Genomic DNA, 19,670 nt, shown 5'->3' with positions numbered 1-19,670 from the left:
AACATTTTGGGACTGTCACATAAATAGATAAATCAGTTGAACAAAGTAGATAGACCCATGGAGAAGTGATATTTTGAATTAGTGGAGGAAGCAATGCCCTTATTCAACCTGTGGTACTGGGGGGAAAAAATGCACTGGAATCCTATGTTATTATTTATACTTAAGCAAATTCCAGATTAGTTGAAAATTCAAATGTGAAAAATGATACTATAAAAGTAATAGAGAAAAATCTTTGAAAAACAATTTTGAAGAGGGAAATGCAGTTTCAAGCAAAACACCAAATCCAAAACCACAGAAGAAAAGATTAATTTGGATACATACAAATAAGACATTTCTGCACAGAGAAATGCTATAAGCAAAATTTAAAATATTGATAAATCGGGAAACAATTTCTGAAAGTTAGAGCAAAGCTCTAAATTTCTTAACATGTAAAATGCTGTTAAAAATCAACAACACAGTAGAAAACTGTGAAGGACATAAACAGGCAATTCACAGAAAAAAATAGATGTCAAACATTTGTAAAGATTCCTAACTCCATTCATAATCAAATGCCAGTTAAAATAATAATAAAAACATTTTTAATCTCAGATTGGCAAAGATCACCTTTGACAAAGACGTCGTGAAGTAGGCACCTTATTTGTTCTTGTTGAGTGTTAATTGGTAAAACCTTTTGGAAGGCATTTAGTATTATCTACCAAATTTTAAGTGTTATAGGCCCAGCAACTCTATACCAATAAACTCTTTTGAAAAAAAAAAAAATTAGTAAGGATGCTTATTATCTCCCAAAGATAGGAGACAAGATACGAAACAAATGTCCAAACACAGGCGACCAATTAAGATGATACCCTCCTACAACTGCGCTTATGTAACTATGGAAGAGAATGTGAAGTATTCACTGATAATAAAATGTGTATTGGATGCTTAATTACGTGCCAGGAACTGTTCTAGGTACTGGGAGTATAGCTGTAAACAAAACGACAAAAATCCTTGCCTTCATGGAGCTCACATCCCATTGAGGGGAGGCAGATAACAGCAAGATGCAGAAAAGGGTGAACAGGATGCTCATCAGTGTTATCAAGAAGAGGGAGTGGAGACACGTACACACAAATGTCTATGCACAGAAAACCTCTGGTAGGTAATAAAAGGAAGTGACTGCTACTGGAGAGGAGGACTGGAGGTCTGGGGAGAGAACTTTACTGTGAAGAAAAAAAAAATGTTTTAACCACATATGTATATTAATTAAAAAGCGCGGAGGTGGGGGAGTAAAGGTGGAGACCACCACTACAAGTCTTTAAAACACTGCCGGTTAAGTCCTCCGAACCTGAGGCTCAGCTGCTTCGGTTGCAGCGCGTGGCAGCAGGTTCCCGCCGCGGACATCAGGCAAGTCGGACTGGAATCATGGGCGGGGCTCGGGCCGCAGAGAAATGAGTTCCTGGAGACGAGCCACGTGTGGAGAGCCGTCTTGGGAAAAGCACAAACCAGAAACAAGATATACAAGACGTGAGTAAATGCTGACGTTATACGACACGGTGGGGAGGAAAACTAGAGGCTCGGACAGCCAGTTCAGAGGCCTGCGTAGAAACGCGCACTTCACCAGCGGGCGGCCGCACTCTGGGCCTGCGCTGGCGCGCCCGCGGGGTGGCGCTGTCACGTCCGGCTAGCTTTCCAGGGACCCGCAAGAGCGATGGAACACCGCCTTTTCCGGGTGGAGAACCGGAAAGAGAATCACTTCCCGTGGCGGGTCTACGTCACTTCCTCTTAAGCGCGGCGTTTGGCCGGGGCGTCCGCACGAGCGTTCAACATGCGGATTGAGAAGTGTTATTTCTGTTCGGGTCCTATTTACCCAGGCCACGGCATGATGTTCGTTCGCAACGATTGCAAGGTGAGACGGCCGGGAGTAGCGCGCGCTCCGCTGCGTTCCCGCCGGGCTGAAGCCGCGCCCGCTCGGCGCGGGGTTCCTCTGCCCCTGCGTGGGGTTTGGTCTAGGATTTCGGCTCGTGGGGCTGGTTTTGCTAGCGGCTCCGACCTCGACCTCCCTCTTGGGGAAGGTTCTCCTGCCGGCGTCGCGACCGGAGCTGGTCACTAGGCCGCCGTTGGGCGAGGCTGGCTGCGATGAGGTTGAGGAGCGATTCCAGCCAGCGCCGTCGGGGAAGCTGGGAGTCTGTTTGCCCACTTTTGTACATGGGCCACGTTCTTCAGTTCGGTAAACTTTGTTGAACGCCTGCCGGGTTAAGCAGCATTGCTGAGGTCCGCGTCTGTACAGATGAATAAGACTTGGGGTCGGCCATAGTCTGTAGCGGTTGATAGAAATGTTGCATATGGCTTAATAGTAGAGTTATGTATTATGAAGCTGTTGGAGGTGTTTTGGAGAGGGTCGTCTGTAGAAAGGCACAGAAAGGAAGTGACGTTTATCCTGGATCTTGCGTTTTGCTTAAGAACGTGAGGAGAAGGCAATCTAGGTGGAAGGAAAACGAACAGTTTGAGCAAAGGCACAGAGGGGAGCAGCTACTTCTCTGTTTAGGGAAGTGACGGATTGTAGATGGTAATAGAGGCTTGGGGTAGGGCTATAATGAAGTACGGTTTCCACTGAATGTGTATAACTTTTTCATCATCATGAAATCGAAAGATCATAAGTTGGGGACCGTCTGTATAAGGCCTCTTTGTGAAAGACTTCATGAGTGATACATGAATTTGCCTTTCATACCGGAATGGATCTCATTCCTCTGTTTAACACATTGTTTCTCAGAATTAGACCTCTCTTGTATTTGCTTCGGAATCACTGGACACTCGTAGAAAATACTGATTCCTGGTTTCCACCAGATCTATTGAATTGGAATCTCTGGGGAGAGAGGAAGAGGAGCTAGGAATCTATATTCAGTGAGGTGATTTTGACATGCTAAAGAACTACAGTTCCTGTTTCATTACCTTATGTCTGTATTCTACATGAAAGATATTGACCTCACTAAATTAGGAGTAAGGGGTTTTGCCAAAAGTGTGGGACCAAAGCGATGTTTGGAAACTTGAAAGAGCATGTAAAAGACTTTTTTTTGTTTGTTTTTTTTATGCGGTACGCAGGCCTCTCACTGTTGTGGCCTTTCCCGTTGCGGAGAACAGGCTCCGGACGCGCAGGCTTAGCGGCCATGGCTCACGGGCCTAGCCGCTCCGTGGCATGTGGGATCTTCCCGGACCGGGGCACGAGCCCGTGTCCCCTGCATCGGCAGGCGGATTTTCAACCACTGCGTCACCAGGGAAGCCCAAAAGATTTTTAATTCCTGCTCTCAGGAACATGACAAAGAATTTATAGCAATGAATGAAATGATTCAGGTTGGGGTGTAATTCACAGTGGGCATTATGGCTTTGTGGATGATTTGGTCATCATGACTATGATTTTTGTCCATCAGTGTTTGTCAGCTGGGTATGGGAATTAGAAAGGATGATGGGAGCTATCTAGAGTTGTATGTTGATCTGGCAGACACAGTGGAAGTTCAAGTTGATGAGGAAGTCTATATTGCTAGCAAGGATAGTGTTGAATTAGCTGGGAGCTAGCTTGCTGTAGGGAAGACCAGTGTATCCAGAACAGAGTTGATTGGGGAAATAAGTAGAGGCCCTGAAGCACTAATGAAGAACAGGTACCTCATTTTTTTCTTTGTTGATGATTCCGAAATCTTTATCTCCTTAGTTCCAGGTCTGAATTTTCCGCTTGACAGGGAAATCCTGTTTGTACCTAACAGTGAGCCTACTGAGAGTGTTCCTTATTACCTCAAATCTTTTTGCTCTGAATTGATACTGTCATCCACCTAGACAGTTCTGCTAGAAACTGAGAGTCATCTTTGAATCTTTCACCGTTTATATCTAGCTATAGGTTCTATCCATTCTGCCTTTGCAAAGGAGAGTGGTGTCTTAGCTTTCTTTCTGCCCACCTGCCCTGGGTCCAGATTAGGCACTTGTCGCTTTTGTAGCCTCCTAACTAGTCTTTCTGCATTTATGCTCTTAGCTTTTGGGACCATCTTTCATAGAAACCTCCCCTCTTATGCTTCTCAGGTAGTTTCTTAAGAGTAGAATTAGTGTATTACTGCTCCGTATTTTCATAGTTTGCACACAGGAAAAATATACGTACTCTTAAGGTGTGCTTAATAAATGTTTGTTGAATTAGTGGCATAAGAACTTGAAGATGTGGCATAAGAACTTGAAGGTGCTGAAGAACTTTGAGGCTCAGATGGATCATTTGTGTGCATGTTGAAGACTGAGGATGATGCCAGAGGACTAGGGTAAAAGGGAGATTTGAGTCTATGAAGCTTTGTCTCACACATAATCGTTTACCACCTACCCCACCATAGATTTAATGACTTCCTTAATGTGTACGTGCATATTACTTTATACTTGATTATTGTGTATAGTTATATCCCGTTGTTTATATCCTAGTCCGTTCTTTATCTCTCTTGTTTGCAAAATGAGATTTTACCACATTGCTAGACTAAGCTTCTCAACGTAGGGCGTCATGTTTTAATTATTCTTGTATCTAGTACAACATCCAGCACATAGTAGCTGCTCCTTATTTGGGGATTGAATCCCCATCCCATCTCAATGACTCCAGTCTCTTCAGATAATTCATTGTGCTTTTCAGGTGACGTCTTTTAGGTATGGAGTTCAAGTAGACTTGCCTGTAACTTCCCATTGGCTCTCTTTGGAACCGAGGAGACCTGGGACAAGTTCAGGCCTCTCATTAGGTATGTCTCAGAAATGGGGATTTGTTTAGGAGTTATATAGTAGGTATTAAACATTGAAGGCTTTTACTTAAAAAAGGTAATAGTACTTTGGCTGAAAATACTCAAAGAAATTTTACCAGTAATGATTTTACAGCGAGTTATTCCAGAAGACTACCATATTCTCCTATTTTCTGGTTGGTTTGAAATTAATTCTAGAATGTAGACATGCTTTTACTCAAGTCTCCCAGGAGAGGGCTCTCCATGAGGTCAGGGCTTAGATCAGATTGATCTGGTATTGACCATTTTTAAGAAAACTATGTCCTAGTGTGTTTAGTGACCTATTTGAAGGTCTCCATAGAACAAAGTGTATATAAAATGAAAAGTATTTTGGTTTGTGATATATGCGTGTGTGTGTGTGTGAGTGTGTATGTTAGCTTGAAATGGTGATACCTTATTTTGACCTTTTTTTTTAATGGGTCACATTTTCTAGGTATGATAATTCAACTTAATTTTCTTTGCCAAGATCTACAAACTCAATTACTTTTTCTCTTCAGATTTCCTCTAGTAATACACACAAATTTCAATGTGTTCTAAGACAAAGTAACAAAATGATACATTTTAGACTTATAAAATGAGTCCCAATAAGCCATTTCAGGAGCATGTTGAATGATCATTAAATTGTAAACACTATTAAAGGATCACATCTTTTGGGATGAAAGTGAAGAATTAGAGTAGTGAAGAATCTTCCTAGTAGATCTCTGAATAAATTCTTTAGAAAACAAATCTATAGTCAGTTTTAGTTGCTTTTTTGAAATTATTTTGTTTAGTGGTGGAAAGAACCAAAGGAAGTTTCAGAATGGTTGTTTGAAACTTTTAACCCCTTCCCCCCATTGAGGTATTTAGAAAGTGAATTTTGAGAATTCTGAATTGCAAAGGGATTTAAATAAATGACTTTCCTTAAAACTGTTCCCTTCATTCAAGATCGTTTGTAAGTTTTTATTGAAGTGTTGTTGATTTACAATGTTGTGGTAGTTTCTGGTGTACAGCACAGTGATTCAGTTATATATTATACATGTATATTACATTTTTTTTATATTCTTTTCCATTATGATTTATTACAGGATATTGAATATAGTTCCCTGTGCTATGCAATAGGACCTTGTTGTTTATTCATGCTGTTGGGTTGGCCAAAAAGTTCGTTTGGTTAATGAATACATTTAATAAAGTTCTTGGTGAAAATGAAAAATGTGTGTTTTATTTTTACTTAAAACCGAATGAACTTTGTGGCCAACTCAGTGTATGTAATAGTTTGCATCTGCTAGTCCCAAACTCTCAATCCAACCCTCTCCCACCCCCACTCCCCCTTCGCAACCACAGGTCTGTTCTCTATGCCTGTGAGTCTTTTTCTGTTTCATAGATAAGTTCATTTGTGTCATATTTTAGATTCCACACATAAGTGATATCCTATGGTATTTGTCCTTTTCTTTCTGACGTACTTCACTTAGTAGGATTATCTCTAGGTCCATCCATGTAGCTGCAAATGGCATTATTTCATTCTTATATTCCATTGTGTATATATGTGTGTGTGTATACATATATAATGTCTCTCACATCTTCTTTATCCATTCATCTATCTGTGGACATTTAGGTTGTTTCCATGTCTTGGCTATTGTGAACAGTGCTGCTATGAACATAGGAGTGCATCTGTGTTTTTGAATTATAGTTTTGTTCGGATATTTGCCCAGGAGTAGCATTGCTGGATCATATGGCCACTCTGCTTTTAGTTTTTTGAGGAACCTCCATACTGTTCTCCATAGTGGCTGCACCAATGTACTTTCGCACCAACAGTGTAGGAAGGTTTGCTTTCTCCACACCCTCTCCAGCATTACGGTGTGAGGGTGTGTTGTAACTTCATTGATTTACATGCAGGTGCATATATGTTTTAAATTATATCTTCATGTTGGATTGACCCTTTTATCATTTTATGATGTCCTTTTTTGTCTTTTGTAACAATTTTTCTTAAGATTTATTTTGCCTGATATTAGTATAACTACTAATATACTATATAAACAAACAGTATAACTACTGTTATGCTGTCCTGTAGACAGCATATAGATGGATCTTTTTTTAAAAAAATATTTTATTTTTGGCTGCGTTGGGTCTTTGTTGGTGCATGCGGTCTTTCTCTGGTTGCAGGGAGCAGGGGCTATTCTTTGTTGCAGTACGTGGGCTTCTCATTGCGGTGGCTTTTCTTGTTGCGGAGCACGGACTCTAGGCTCATGGGCTTCAGTAGCTGTGGGTTGTGGGCTCTAGAGCGCAGGCTCAGTAATTGTGGTGCACAGGCTTAGTTGCTCCGTGGCATGTGGGATCTTCCCGGACCAGAGCTGGAACCTGTGTCCCCTGCATTGGCAGGCGGATTCTTAACCACTGCGCCACCAGGGAAGTCCCAGGATGGATCATTTTTAAAATTCATCCTGCCAATTTCTGCCTTTTCATTGGAGAAGTTGATTTATTTACGTTTAAAGTAATTACCAGTAAGGAAGGACTTCTGCCATTTTTGATACTTGTTTTCTATGTCACGTCTTTTTTGTTCCCTAATTCTTATTACTGTCTTACTTTATGACTGCTTTTTCTGTAGTGTACTGTTGCGATTCCCTTGTTTCTTTGTATATTTTTAGTTTTAGTAACTTTCTTAATGGTTACTCTGGTGACTACAATTAATCTTAATTTCCAGTGATGTAGATTTATAATTATTGTTTTATACAGTTGTCTTTTAAATTAAATCTTATGAAAAAAGAGAGTTACTAACTAGAAATTCATTAATACTGACCTTTATACTCACCTATTTAGTTACCTTTACTGGTGTTCTTTATTTCTTCTTGTGGATTCAAACTGGTGTTCTTTATTTCTTCTTGTGGATTCAAGTTACTGCCCATTGTCCTTTCATTTCGGCCTGAAGGAGTCCCTTTAGCATTTCTTGTAGGGCACTGGCAACAAACTCTAAATTCGTTTTTATTGAGGTGAGATTTACATAACATAAAATTTACCATCTTATTTTTATTAAGTTATAATTGACGTACTTAGTTCCATGTGTACAACATAATGATTTGATATTTATATACATTGTGAAATGGTCACCACAGTAAGTCTAGTTAACATTTGTCACCATTACCTTGTTACAGAATTTATTTTACTGTGATGAGAACTGTTAAAATCTACTCTCTTAGCAACTTTCAAATATGCAATACAGTCTATTAACTGTAGTCATCATGCTGTATATTACATCCCCATGACTTATTTTTTTTATAACTGGAAGTTTGTATCTTCTGACTCCCTTCACCCATTTTGCCCACCTCTCCCCCTTCCCTCAGTCTCTAACAACCACCAATTTATTCTCTGTATCTGTGAGCTTTGTGTTTTTGTCTTTTTAGATCCCACATGTAAGTGATATCATACATACGGTATTTGTCTTCCTCTGTCTGCTTATTTTACCTAGCATAATGCCCTCAAGATCCATCCATGTTGTTGTAAACAGCAAGATTTCCTTCCTTTTTTCTTTGGCTGTGCCACGTGGCTTGTGGGATCTTAGTTCCCCAACCAGGGATCGAACCCGGGCCCCCTGCCTTGGAAGCACCCAGTCCTAACCACTGGACCACCAGGGAATTCCCAAGATTTCCTTCTTTTTTATAGTTGAATAATGTTCCATTATATATATATGTCATTTACAGTGGCGTGAATAGTATTTTATTGTATATATACACATTTTTCTTTGTCTATTTATTTCTAGATGCACACTTAGGTTGTTTCCATATCTTGGCTATTGTAAGTAATGCTGCAATGAACATAGACATGCATATATCTTTTCAAATTAGTATTTGTGTTCTTTGGGTAAATACCCCGAAGTGGAATAGCTGGATCATATAGTAGTCCTGTTCTTTTTCTGAAGCATTTCCATAATGTTTTCCATAGTGACTGCAGCACTTTACAGTCCCACCAACAATTACAAGTGTTCCCTTTTCTCCACATCCTCTCCAACACTTGTTACCTCTTGTCTTTTTGAAAATGGCCATTCTAACTGTGGTTTTGATTTTCATTTCTCTGATTAGTGATGTTGAGCATCTTGTTATGTACCTGTTGGCCATCTGTCTTTTTTAGGAAAAGTGTCTATTCAGGTCTTCTGCCCATTTTTTAATTGTATTGTTTGTTTGCTATTGAATAGTATGAGTTCTTTACATATTTTGGATATTAACCCTTTATCAGATATATGATTTGCAAATATTTTATCCCATTCAGTAGGTTGCCTTTTCATTTTTTGTTTGTTTTTGTTTTGCGGTCCTCTCACTGTTGTGGCCTCTCCCGCTGCGGAGCACAGGCTCCGGACACGCAGGCTCAGCGGCCATGGCTCACGGGCCCAGCAGCTCCGCGGCATGTGGGATCTTCCCAGACCGGGGCACGAACCCGTGTCCCCTGCATCGGCAGGCGGACTCTCAACCACTGCGCCACCAGGGGAAGCCCCAATGGTCGTTTTTAACCGTATTTTTGGGGCCCCCAATCTTTAGTTGTGATGCTGTTTTAGTCAAAAAATAGTTCAATTTCCATTTTATGTGATACGTCTCGCACATTTCTAAATGGTGTTTTGAGTAAGTAGAAGCAGTTGTGAGTGAGAACCATTGTTACTTCTCAGACTTTATAGTATATTTTGTTTGGTAGGATAACATCCTGTGGTATAAAATTTTTTAATATTGACTTTTCACTATTTTAACACTTTTCTTGTAGGTGTTCAGATTCTGTAAATCCAAGTGTCATAAAAACTTTAAAAAGAAGCGCAATCCTCGCAAGGTCAGGTGGACCAAAGCATTCCGGAAAGCAGCTGGTAAAGAGCTCACAGTGGTGAGTACGGTTAGCTATCAGTATAGTTTTTACAGTTTTCAAAATTTTAACTTTTGGGTGGGAGATGTGATTTCATTAACTCTAACAAGGCTTCCTATAGAATGGTTAATGAGTGACTTATTTGCATTTGGGTTTGGTAATCTCATTCTCACATGATCCTCAGAACCATAAATCTGTAGAATTCTGAAAAGGAAAAAAATTCCTAATCTAGTTTGTAAAAGTGATTTTTCTTATTCTTGAAAAAGTATTTTTAGCTCTTGCAACAAGGGGAGAATTATTTAAATGGATTGAAGTTGGAAATTGCTACTTAAGGGTTTTGAAAGGAGGTTAAGAGATTAAAGGGTTTTTGACTAGCAGTGAGGGTTCAGATGAGGTTTGTAGTAGACTCATTTATCAGTTTCTTGATTTCTTTAGCAGGACTCTGTGTCTGAGAGCAGAGAGCTTAGTTCATAATGGCAGTGTAAGGAGGAATAGTGAGGAATCAGGGGTGAGGGAGTTCCATGGGGCAAGCCCCCACCATCATATTGCTGTTAATTGAGTTGGTGTAAGGACCTGGTGAAGCTGACCTGCACTCGATCCTTAAAAAGGGAGGAGGGGAAGCTGCTGCACAGGCTACCTTTGAGGGAGGGAGAGCTTTCAACTGTCCCCTTCCGCCGGACTTCCTCTTCCCCCAAACCCATGACTCTTTCCCACCTCGCCACTCCTTAAAGACAGTATCTAAGTAGTTGCTATGAAGCCCTTTGCTGTCTTTCTCGAGACCTGAGGTTCTTCAGTGAACATAAAGAATATTTTTTGACAACACATAAGGCCAAATCATAATTGTCACAAAAGTAATTTTCACTGTGGACGAATAGATATGTTGCGTCTCAAATACAGGTGGCAACTGTATGAGTGAAGATAGGATGCCGGGTCATAGTCATTTGCTGGTGACCACTTACCTTATCATGGCTGAGGTTACTGTGATCTGAACAGAGGCATGTGTATATAAATGAAATAGCCAAGTGCAGAGTTAATGCTGTTCCATATGCCAGAGTCTGATAGATTTGAAAACTAAGAAATATCTGTAGTTTTTCCAAAATTATTTTGCATGTTTTGAGATAAACAGGATTGTTAATTGTCAAAATATCAACTACATTTGGAGGGGACTAAAGAATTTCAGGCTGAAGCTTACATCATGCAGAGTAGTACCACGTTATTTGAAGATGTGGTTTCAACTCTGTGCTGTAACAAAGGTTTATAGGTCTTGAAATATATAAACATGCTAGGTATTTTTGTTGAACCATATGCGGTCCTCAGTGTTCGACTTTTTGATCTATGGGAAAAGGAAATTTCATATGGTTCGAACTAAAAGAAAGAAAGTTTTCTGGCTGTGAGTCTCATCTAGGAATAGGAAATTAGGGGAATAGGAAATTAGGGAAGCTTTTTTAGTTCGTTTATAATCCCCATGATTGTTATAGGCCCCTATGAGGGATGGTGGTGATCCTCTCCCCTCCCCTCCCTTTGAGAATCACTCATACATAGACAGACGTTTTCAATAGGGCTGTCTTGTACATCGTGGTATTTAAAGGGGAAAAAGGTTGAAAACTTGTATCCTCTGGGATCACCCCGGGGGGAAATCTTAATATGTGCCCATAGCTTGAAACACTTAGAACTTTTTTGAAAACTTGTATCCTCTGGGATCACCCCGGGGGGAAATCTTAATATGTGCCCATAGCTTGAAACACTTAGAACTTTTGTGAAAAGGAGAAAAAGTTTTAAGAAATGCTTCCTTTCTACCTCTCTTAAAACCGTATTTCTCTTCTTCTTACAGGATAATTCATTTGAATTTGAAAAACGTAGAAATGAACCTGTCAGATACCAGCGAGAGCTGTGGAATAAAACCAGTAAGTCACAAGGACTACCGGGGATTTTCAGGAGACACTGGTTTGGGATATTACCGTAACTTTAATATCAGTTGGTTGTTTAAATATTAAATTTCTTCTTTTCATCAGTTAGCTTTTATACTTTTATCCTTATTTTAATAGCTCTGTTGTATTTGTGGGTTTTTTTAATAAGCTATCCCAAATCCTTTTCAGAATTGGCTGATGTATCCATTATAAAAATGACATAATTATTAAATTTGATATTACTTGAAGTGCCTACACAGAAATATAAAAACATTCAAATATCTGGGGAAAAAAATAGAGATGTAGAATACTTTTGGGGGGTGAGTGTGGCATAGTTAAAATATACAAAAAACCTAACACACTTTACAAGTTTAGATAATTTGGTTTAGGGATATAAGTATTGTTTTCTGTATACCTAATAAAACTTAGTGATTCTGTAAAGTTAAAAAGTACAGCATGTAAGGTGATAATTACAAATTTTCTAAGAGAACTTCTAAGTGCTTGACTTGGGTAAAAATGAAGCTATAGGCTCCTGAAACTAAAAGCAGTAATGTTTAATTCTTATCTACCTACCTACCTATCTGTTTTGTTTACTTATTTAAGTAAGCAGAGGCTTTAATGTAGTAAAACGTAGTTCCTTAAGCTAGCTTGTAGATTCCACTATGTCTCTATGTGTGTTTGTTTGAGGCCCTTGGCCCTGCCTTTTCTCCTTCCCCCATGCCTGCTTATGCGGCCTTCAGCCATTTCTAGTCTTGGGTGTGGAGGTGATGTAGTTTGTTAACTAGAAGTCTCTAAGACTTAGAATTCTACCAACTTTATTGGTCTCTAATGGATTATTGGCAGGGCATACTTTTCAACACCTTTTCACCAGTTAGTCACAAGACTTCAGAGGAAGAGTTGGAAAGTTATGGGCCTTTGTAGTAGCATTTGACACCCTCGAAAGCCTTGTTTATCTTCCTGAACTGTGTGGAAAAATCAGAGTCCCAATGGGGAATTGCCTAAGTATTCTGCCCCTTGGTGTGCTTGTTTGGTTTTTTTATCTTTTTAAAAAATAAGGTCTTTCCCTTCTGTTCTGTAATTAGAGGAGGAGTTAATTTCTGATTAGCAGTTGGTTTTATTGGGTTTATTTAGTAAGGAAATAACACTGATTCAAATGCAAGGATTTCTGAAGAGATTAATAGGATTTTTAAAATTGAGATTATAATTGACATATTAGTTTCAGGTACACAGCACAATGATTTGATATTTGTGTATATTGTGAAATGATCACCAAGGTAAGTCTGGTTAACATCTACACCATACATAGCTGATTTTCATAGGATTATTAAATTGATTCCTAAAGGTACTCTTGGCAGGGACATTATTGGAAGACCCTAATGCGTTTCTGGACCCCATTGAGTTTTATTTCACTTTGGCCTTTGTTTTCTTTTTTGTTACTACTTGAAGATAGCAGCTCCAGACCATTTTTACCTATAACTACTTTTACTTGACGGGTATTCAGCTTGATATGGAAACTAAGGTACATATTTTAGTCATCTGTGGATCTTCAGTTACTAAGATCCTCTGTGCTGGTATCATGCTGTTTATGTTGTTCCTGAGAAATACTGTGTGTTCTCTAAGATGTTGTCTCCTTTACCAATAACCACTGACTCTAGCATACAAAGATGAACAGGGCATACACAGTCCCTGATCTCTCAGTGCATTTTACTGAGTATTTTATTGTTTCTGTTAGACAGTAATTGGTTTAGGTATTATCACAGAGTCTCATTCATTTGCCCCACTCAGATCCACAGAGTACACTTTAAGAATCTGGATTGGGAATTGTGCTATTTAGTGTGGTAGCCACTAGCCCCAGGGGCTACTGAGCAATTAAAATGTGACTAGCCTGAATTGAGATGTTCTGTAAATATAAAATACATGCTGGATTTTGAATACTTAGTATGAAAACAAGCATAAGAGACCTCAGTAATAATTTTTTATATTAATTACATGTTGAAATGACAGTATTTTGGCTATGTTGGGTTAAACAAAATCTATCTTAAATTTAATTTCAAACTGTTCCTTTTTACTTTTTTTTAAAAAAGTGGCTACTAGAAAATTCTAAATTACCTATGTGATTTATCTTACATTGGACAGTGCTGATATAGATTCTAGAGTAGTTGGACTCAACTCCCTTATAGCCAAGGCTCCTCTACACATTTTCTGAAACAGTTGGATTTTAGTGGTTAAGAACGTGGCAGATTGACTGGTTCATTCTACCAGTATTCATCATGTGCAGATCATATCCTAGGCACTTGAAGAAAAAGTGGCTTTTATGACAAGGTAGAGTCTATTTATGGAGATGACAAGCTAAGAATGGGATTAACTGCCATTAATCCAAGTTCTCTGTAGAATAAATTTGAAAAGCGTTGGACTGGTTTCAAGTACAAGAAAAATTTAGTAGTAAAGGCTTTTGCAAAATAAAAGAGAAATGATACGTGGGAAAGAGTCAACAGTGATATCAGCCAAGGGTGCATACCTTTGTCAGCTATTTTAGTAGGAATTGTTTTTGAGGTGAGTTTTTTGTTGAGTTTAATCCACTTCTTAGCCACAGTAAAGTAGTGATTGTTAAAGCTCCTGTTGGTTATAATCATCCTGCTTGAATGAATGTACATAAATTTGTTAACATTTATGAATTTTAACATATATGAATTTTTTTTGTAGTTGATGCAATGAAGAGAGTTGAAGAGATCAAACAGAAACGCCAGGCTACATTTATAATGAACAGGTATGAATATTTAAAATACCTTTATTTTCATGTAACTTCAAACTTTCAAAAACTGGCAAGATAGTATAAAGAAGTCTTGTATATTCTGTTAGCATTTTGCCAAATTTACTTTAACTCTGTGCGCAGTAAGTTGAAGACATGATACCTTTTCCTCCTAAGTATGCTTCTCTCTCTCTCTCATCTATATATATATCCTAAAAATAGTATGTTCTTTTTCTCTGGGATTTTAAAATTGAGATATAATTGACACACAACATTAGTTTCAGGTGTACAGCATAAGAACATGCTCTTAATAACCACAGTATAGTTAAATCAGAAAATTAACACTGCTAAAATACTACAGACCTTACTAGATTTACCTGTTGTTCCAATAATGTCCTTCATAGCAGAAAATCCTGGATCATACATTACATTTAGTGGTCATATCTCCTCAAGCTCCTTTAATCCAAACAGTTTCTCACCTTTGTCTTAGATGACATTGGCCTGTTTGAAGAGTACAGGTCAGTCATTTCATAGAATGTTCCCCGGTTTTTGTTTGATGTTTTCTTCGTGATTAGATTCAGGTCCCTTTGGCCAGAACATCATAGAAGTGTGTCCCCCTTAAGCACCCCAGCAGAGGCACCTGTTGTCCCTTACTGGTGATGTTAACTTTCATTGCTTGGTTAAAGTAGTGTCTGCCAGTTTTCTCCACTGGAAAGTTACTGTTTTTCCCCCCTTTTTAATCAGTACATCTCTTGAGGGAGACACATTGAGACTCGGCAAAGAGCCTGTTACTCCTCAAACTGATACCTACTGGTTTTCGCATCCATTAGCGTTCTGCCTGAATCTGTGATTACTGTGATTGTTGCCAAATGGTGGTTTTTCTGATTTCATCATTTCTTCTCCGTTTATTAGTTGACCTTCTTATCTAAGAAACAGCATTTTCCTTTTTCCCCAGTTCCAAAATTTATTCTTTTATTCATTTATTCACATATCTGTGTGTATTCATTAATTCATTGTATTCCATGAGTTATAATCCTTTGTCATTATTTTGATGTTCTAAGTGCCCCAAGTTGGCCAGTGAGAATTCCTTCAGGCAGGCTGTGTGTCATTTTGACAGTACCTCACCATTCTTTGAGTCCTTTCTTGCTTTTTGCTTTATGGCTAATAAGATTTTCCCTGCCCCAGCTTGGAATTGGCCATTTCTTTAGAAGGGGCATCGCTTTTGATCTAGTCATAGAAAAGCATGCGTCAACAGCTTTCTGGCTTAAAAAAAAAATTTTTTTTTTTATTTTTTAAAGCATTACAAAATAGGACCCAAATGCTTGAGAACTAGTCTGTTAGCTTTTCTTGTTGAATGTCTTGTGTTTTGTGCTCTTGTAATTACTGAATGATTTAAAAAATTAGGTAACACAGAGACTACAAATCTTTCTCCTCAAATAGAGAACACAGACACTTTAATAATTAGAGATTCTTACTCTGTGTAATCTCTGAGACTTGTTAATTCTTTGTTTCAATCACATCCCTCCCTTCATTCACTGAGCAAATATCTTTTCAACCCCTGTTTTATTCCTGACTAGGTGCTAAGAATACAGTGAATGAACAAATTGGGAGTGCAGGAATCATGTTTAAGCTAATTAGGAACAAGAAATGAATTGTGTTCCCATTGCTCATTTGTGTGGCTAACTTAATACAATTTTTACAAATTAGGAATTAATGTCTTTCTTTTAAAGAGATTTTAGTAACTGAAATTTTGGCCTTTATCCTAGGTTGAAGAAAAATAAAGAACTACAGAAAGTTCAGGACATTAAAGAAGTGAAGCAAAACATCCATCTTATCCGGGCCCCTCTTGCAGGTAAGTACTGCATTGTGCAGGAGTTCTCTGCCTTAAGTAGAGAAATGAAAAATCTGGATTGTTGTGGTCCATGTAATTGGGTACCAACCAACTTTTTAAGGTTGAATCTTTTCGTGTTCTCCCTCATTTATGATATGACTGTTCATAAAAATAATTTAGTCAGCGTGTTTCCCAGTTCCAGTCAATTTATTGCATAGGGTGTTTCTTTTCTCCCTTCGTAAAATCCTAGCTTCCACAAAATCCAAGTTAATCAAAACGATTTGAGTAATAATTTAATAGATGATTTTGCCTCATACCTGTTTTGATTAAAGGATAATGTTTTATAGTAGCTCTCAGACTTCATTTGGTGTGGGAGTTACTTGGGGGACTTAGTATGTAAACATAGAGGTCTAAGCCCCTTGAGTTTGGACCTCTGTTCTTTACTAGCTCTCCAGGTGAGTCTGAGAACTACAGTTCTGTATTAAAAACCCTCCTTGTGCTCACGTAACTTACAGTTAGGCACTCACTTGAGCAGTTGCTTGTGTGCATCATTTCTTCTGTGAGATGCTAGGAAACCACTCTTTACTCAGCTGGTGCCAAGTACAATCTGTTAAAAGGAGAGAAATTTTGGTGAGATATAGCTATGCCTAAACCTTAGTAAAGTCAAATCGTATAGCCACATATTGGGTAGATTTATGCAAAAGTCCTAGCTAGGTTGTTTTTGTACCAAATTTAAAAAAAAAAGACAAAATCCTGGAGCATTGTTTCACATATAGATGATATGGACTGACAGACACCCAAAGAACAATAGGAATGAACCATTGTTACCTAAGTTTTTAGGTAACCCTCTTTGAGGTAGGTAGTACAGTGTTAAGAGCAGAGACCCTGGTTCAAGGTGGCCAGGGTTCACATCCCAGCTCTTTGTCAAGAGTTTAATTTCTTTCTTTTTTTTAAGGCAAAGAAAAGCAGCTGGAAGACAGAATGGTGCAGAAATTACAACAGGATGTGGACATGGAAGATGTTTCTTAGAACTCTTACTGTCTGTAACCATTTCTATAAGTGCATCTGGAAATCTCCTTTGGCGACATAGAACTTCTAAATTATTGGGGTTTTTTTCATATAAGGTCACTCATATGAAAGGGGATTAAAGTACTTCCTTCCTACATTGGTCTCTACAGAACAGCAGATGTGGATGCTTGATTGCATCTCAACGTTAAGCCTTCACTGAGAGATACACTTTTATAAGTCATGAAAATTGTTTGTAAATACAGAAGTGAATTGTGGACATAAAATGGTCATGCCATTTGGTTAATGGCACTAGGCAGCATTTATGTAACAATTAATGACAAATTCATGACGAGTTATATATAAAATAAAACTTTCATTGCAGTAAAATATTCCTTTTCTAGAAGGGATACAGCAAGGAACTAACAATCTGTATGATAATTAGCCTCTAGTAATTTCTTTTGATTTTGGTTTTGGTTTATTAGCTTCTTAGAAGAACATAATGGTCTAATATATTGAAGCCTAATTATGTTGGACCGTTTTGATCTGGTTTTAACTATTGTGATTGATAGGGATTTGTGGATGTTGGGGGTGAGTTGAATAGTCTGTTCCTGAAATGGCACTATATAATTTCTACTTTGGAGAATACTCACTTCTAAGTTCAGATTCCTAGTAGAATAAGATTTTTCTAGGCGTCCAGTACCTATTAAAATGTTTTGTGTGGTTTTCTTTTTAAAAACTCCTTAATTGTTTGTGGAAAATTGGACGTATGGGTAACACATTATAGATTATTTGCACATAAAATTGTTTCTGAAGTAAGTGCCTACATATTTATTATTTAAAAGTACTAAACAAAAGGTATGACGTTTGCTCACACATACTAAGAAGTAGGAGATACATTTAGAGAGAAATGTATACTTTGTACTTCATGTTTTCTTATTTTTACATTACTTATGAGTAAGTATGTTTAGAGTATTAGGTAACTCAGGTTTTTTTTTTTTAGGACAAAATTTAGAATAAATTCCAAGTTTTAAGGTTATATAATTATATAGTTATGGCTAAATTTTTATTTTAGTATTAGATAGTAAAAAAGTGGACCGATCACTGGACCACATGTTAGAAGACCTGAATCCAGCTTTGTTCTTATTGATAAAATAAAGCTCATTTGTAAACAGCATTATTGATGCAACATTTAGGGGAAATATGTATGTAAAGACATTTGTAAAATTACTTGAAGTTTTCATTGCATTCTACATTCATGTTTGTTTTAATATAAACTTGTTTAAAATTAAGTAAAACTTAGTTTCTTAGTAAGTTTTACTGAGTTTTAAGAAACAAATTTCCTACTGTGCTAGTTAGGGAGCAGTTTAGCTATTGCTTTGAGATCATTAATTGGGGAAATTGAGCTGAAACAAAGAGGTGACACTGTGTCTCAGGTTTAACATTCAGGCAGTTCTCTTAGCTGTCAGGATTTCATATTATTGTGAGACGCCAGATAAGTATTTGGGTGCAAATGCCATGATTTTATCCACCCACAGCTTTTTAAGCTTGGTTGGACCACTGAGGATGAGTTGTCCCTTTAAAGTTTGCCTGAGAGTGGTGAGGTTCAATGGTTTTAGGCTACTATTGTTTTAGCTTGTCTGGTTGAGACCTCCTGCTGGGCAGTTAACATAAACACAAAAGCATAAATTGTCCAAACACTCACTACACAGAATATATTCTCATTGTTTAAGAACAGCATAGGGCTGGAAGTCATAGAATTTTTTTTAACATGTACCTCTTAAAAAACCTTGTAAGATTGCAGAAAAAAAAATTCTCACATGAAAAAAAAAATCTCATTTCTTAAAAATGGAAACCCTAGGAAGATGTTTACCCTGTAGAAGAAAGTTTGAGAAGAACTAGCCTCTTAAAAATGGAAACCCTAGGAAGATGTTTACCCTGTAGAAGAAAGTTTGAGAAGAACTAGCCTATTATCTCATGAAGAAGACAGCATTTTTCTAATTTTATAAATGGCCAAATCTCAGGTATAAAATCTTGCCCCTTAATCACACGGAACAGAAGATGGAAGAGGCAGGGAGTTGTGTTCTTACCAGTCTGTTTCCAGCATTGCCCTGCGTTTATATGGAAGGGATTGATCTAGAGCCTCTCAGATCCCATCTTCACAAGTCCAGGTGTTAGCTGTAACACTCCCTTGACTATACTTTGGTTTCTTCATCTGGGAAAAAAAATGGAGACTAATATGACTAACCTCAGGAGTTTTATGAGGATCTAATTAGTTAATACACGTAAAATAGTCATTTCAACTCCACCACTATAGTAAGGTACTGTTAAAATGTTAGCTATCGGGGCTTCCCTGGTGGCGCAGTGGTCGAGAGTCCGCCTGCCGATGCAGGGGACGCGGGTTCGTGCCCCGGTCCGGGAAGATCCCACATGCCGCGGAGCGGCTGGGCCCGTGAGCCATGGCCGCTGAGCCTGCGCGTCCGGAGCCTGTGCTCCGCAACGGGAGAGGCCACGACAGTGAGAGGCCCGCATACCGCAAAAAAAAAAAAAAAAAAACGTTAGCTATTAACAAACTCAGTAACAGCAAAGGACTTTGACTTGGA

The 19,670-nt window shown here is 38.3% G+C and overlaps 1 protein-coding gene across 1 annotated transcript; it reads left to right on the top strand.

Moving 5' to 3' along the window:
- Window positions 1-1,744: 1,744 nt before the first annotated feature.
- RSL24D1 (ribosomal L24 domain containing 1) lies at window positions 1,745-17,886 on the top strand. The gene is made up of 6 exons (XM_024767824.1): window positions 1,745-1,882; window positions 9,483-9,596; window positions 11,407-11,479; window positions 14,186-14,249; window positions 15,998-16,083; window positions 17,018-17,886. Exons 1-6 carry the CDS (start codon window positions 1,802-1,804, stop codon window positions 17,089-17,091), a joined length of 492 nt encoding a protein of 163 aa, XP_024623592.1. The 5' UTR covers window positions 1,745-1,801; the 3' UTR covers window positions 17,092-17,886.
- Window positions 17,887-19,670: the final 1,784 nt, after the last annotated feature.

Source organism: Neophocaena asiaeorientalis, unplaced genomic scaffold, assembly GCF_003031525.2.
Source record: "Neophocaena asiaeorientalis asiaeorientalis breed wild unplaced genomic scaffold, Neophocaena_asiaeorientalis_V1.1 scaffold71, whole genome shotgun sequence".
Classification (NCBI taxonomy): Eukaryota; Metazoa; Chordata; class Mammalia; order Artiodactyla; family Phocoenidae; genus Neophocaena; species Neophocaena asiaeorientalis.
This window is presented reverse-complemented; position numbering and strand designations above follow the sequence as displayed.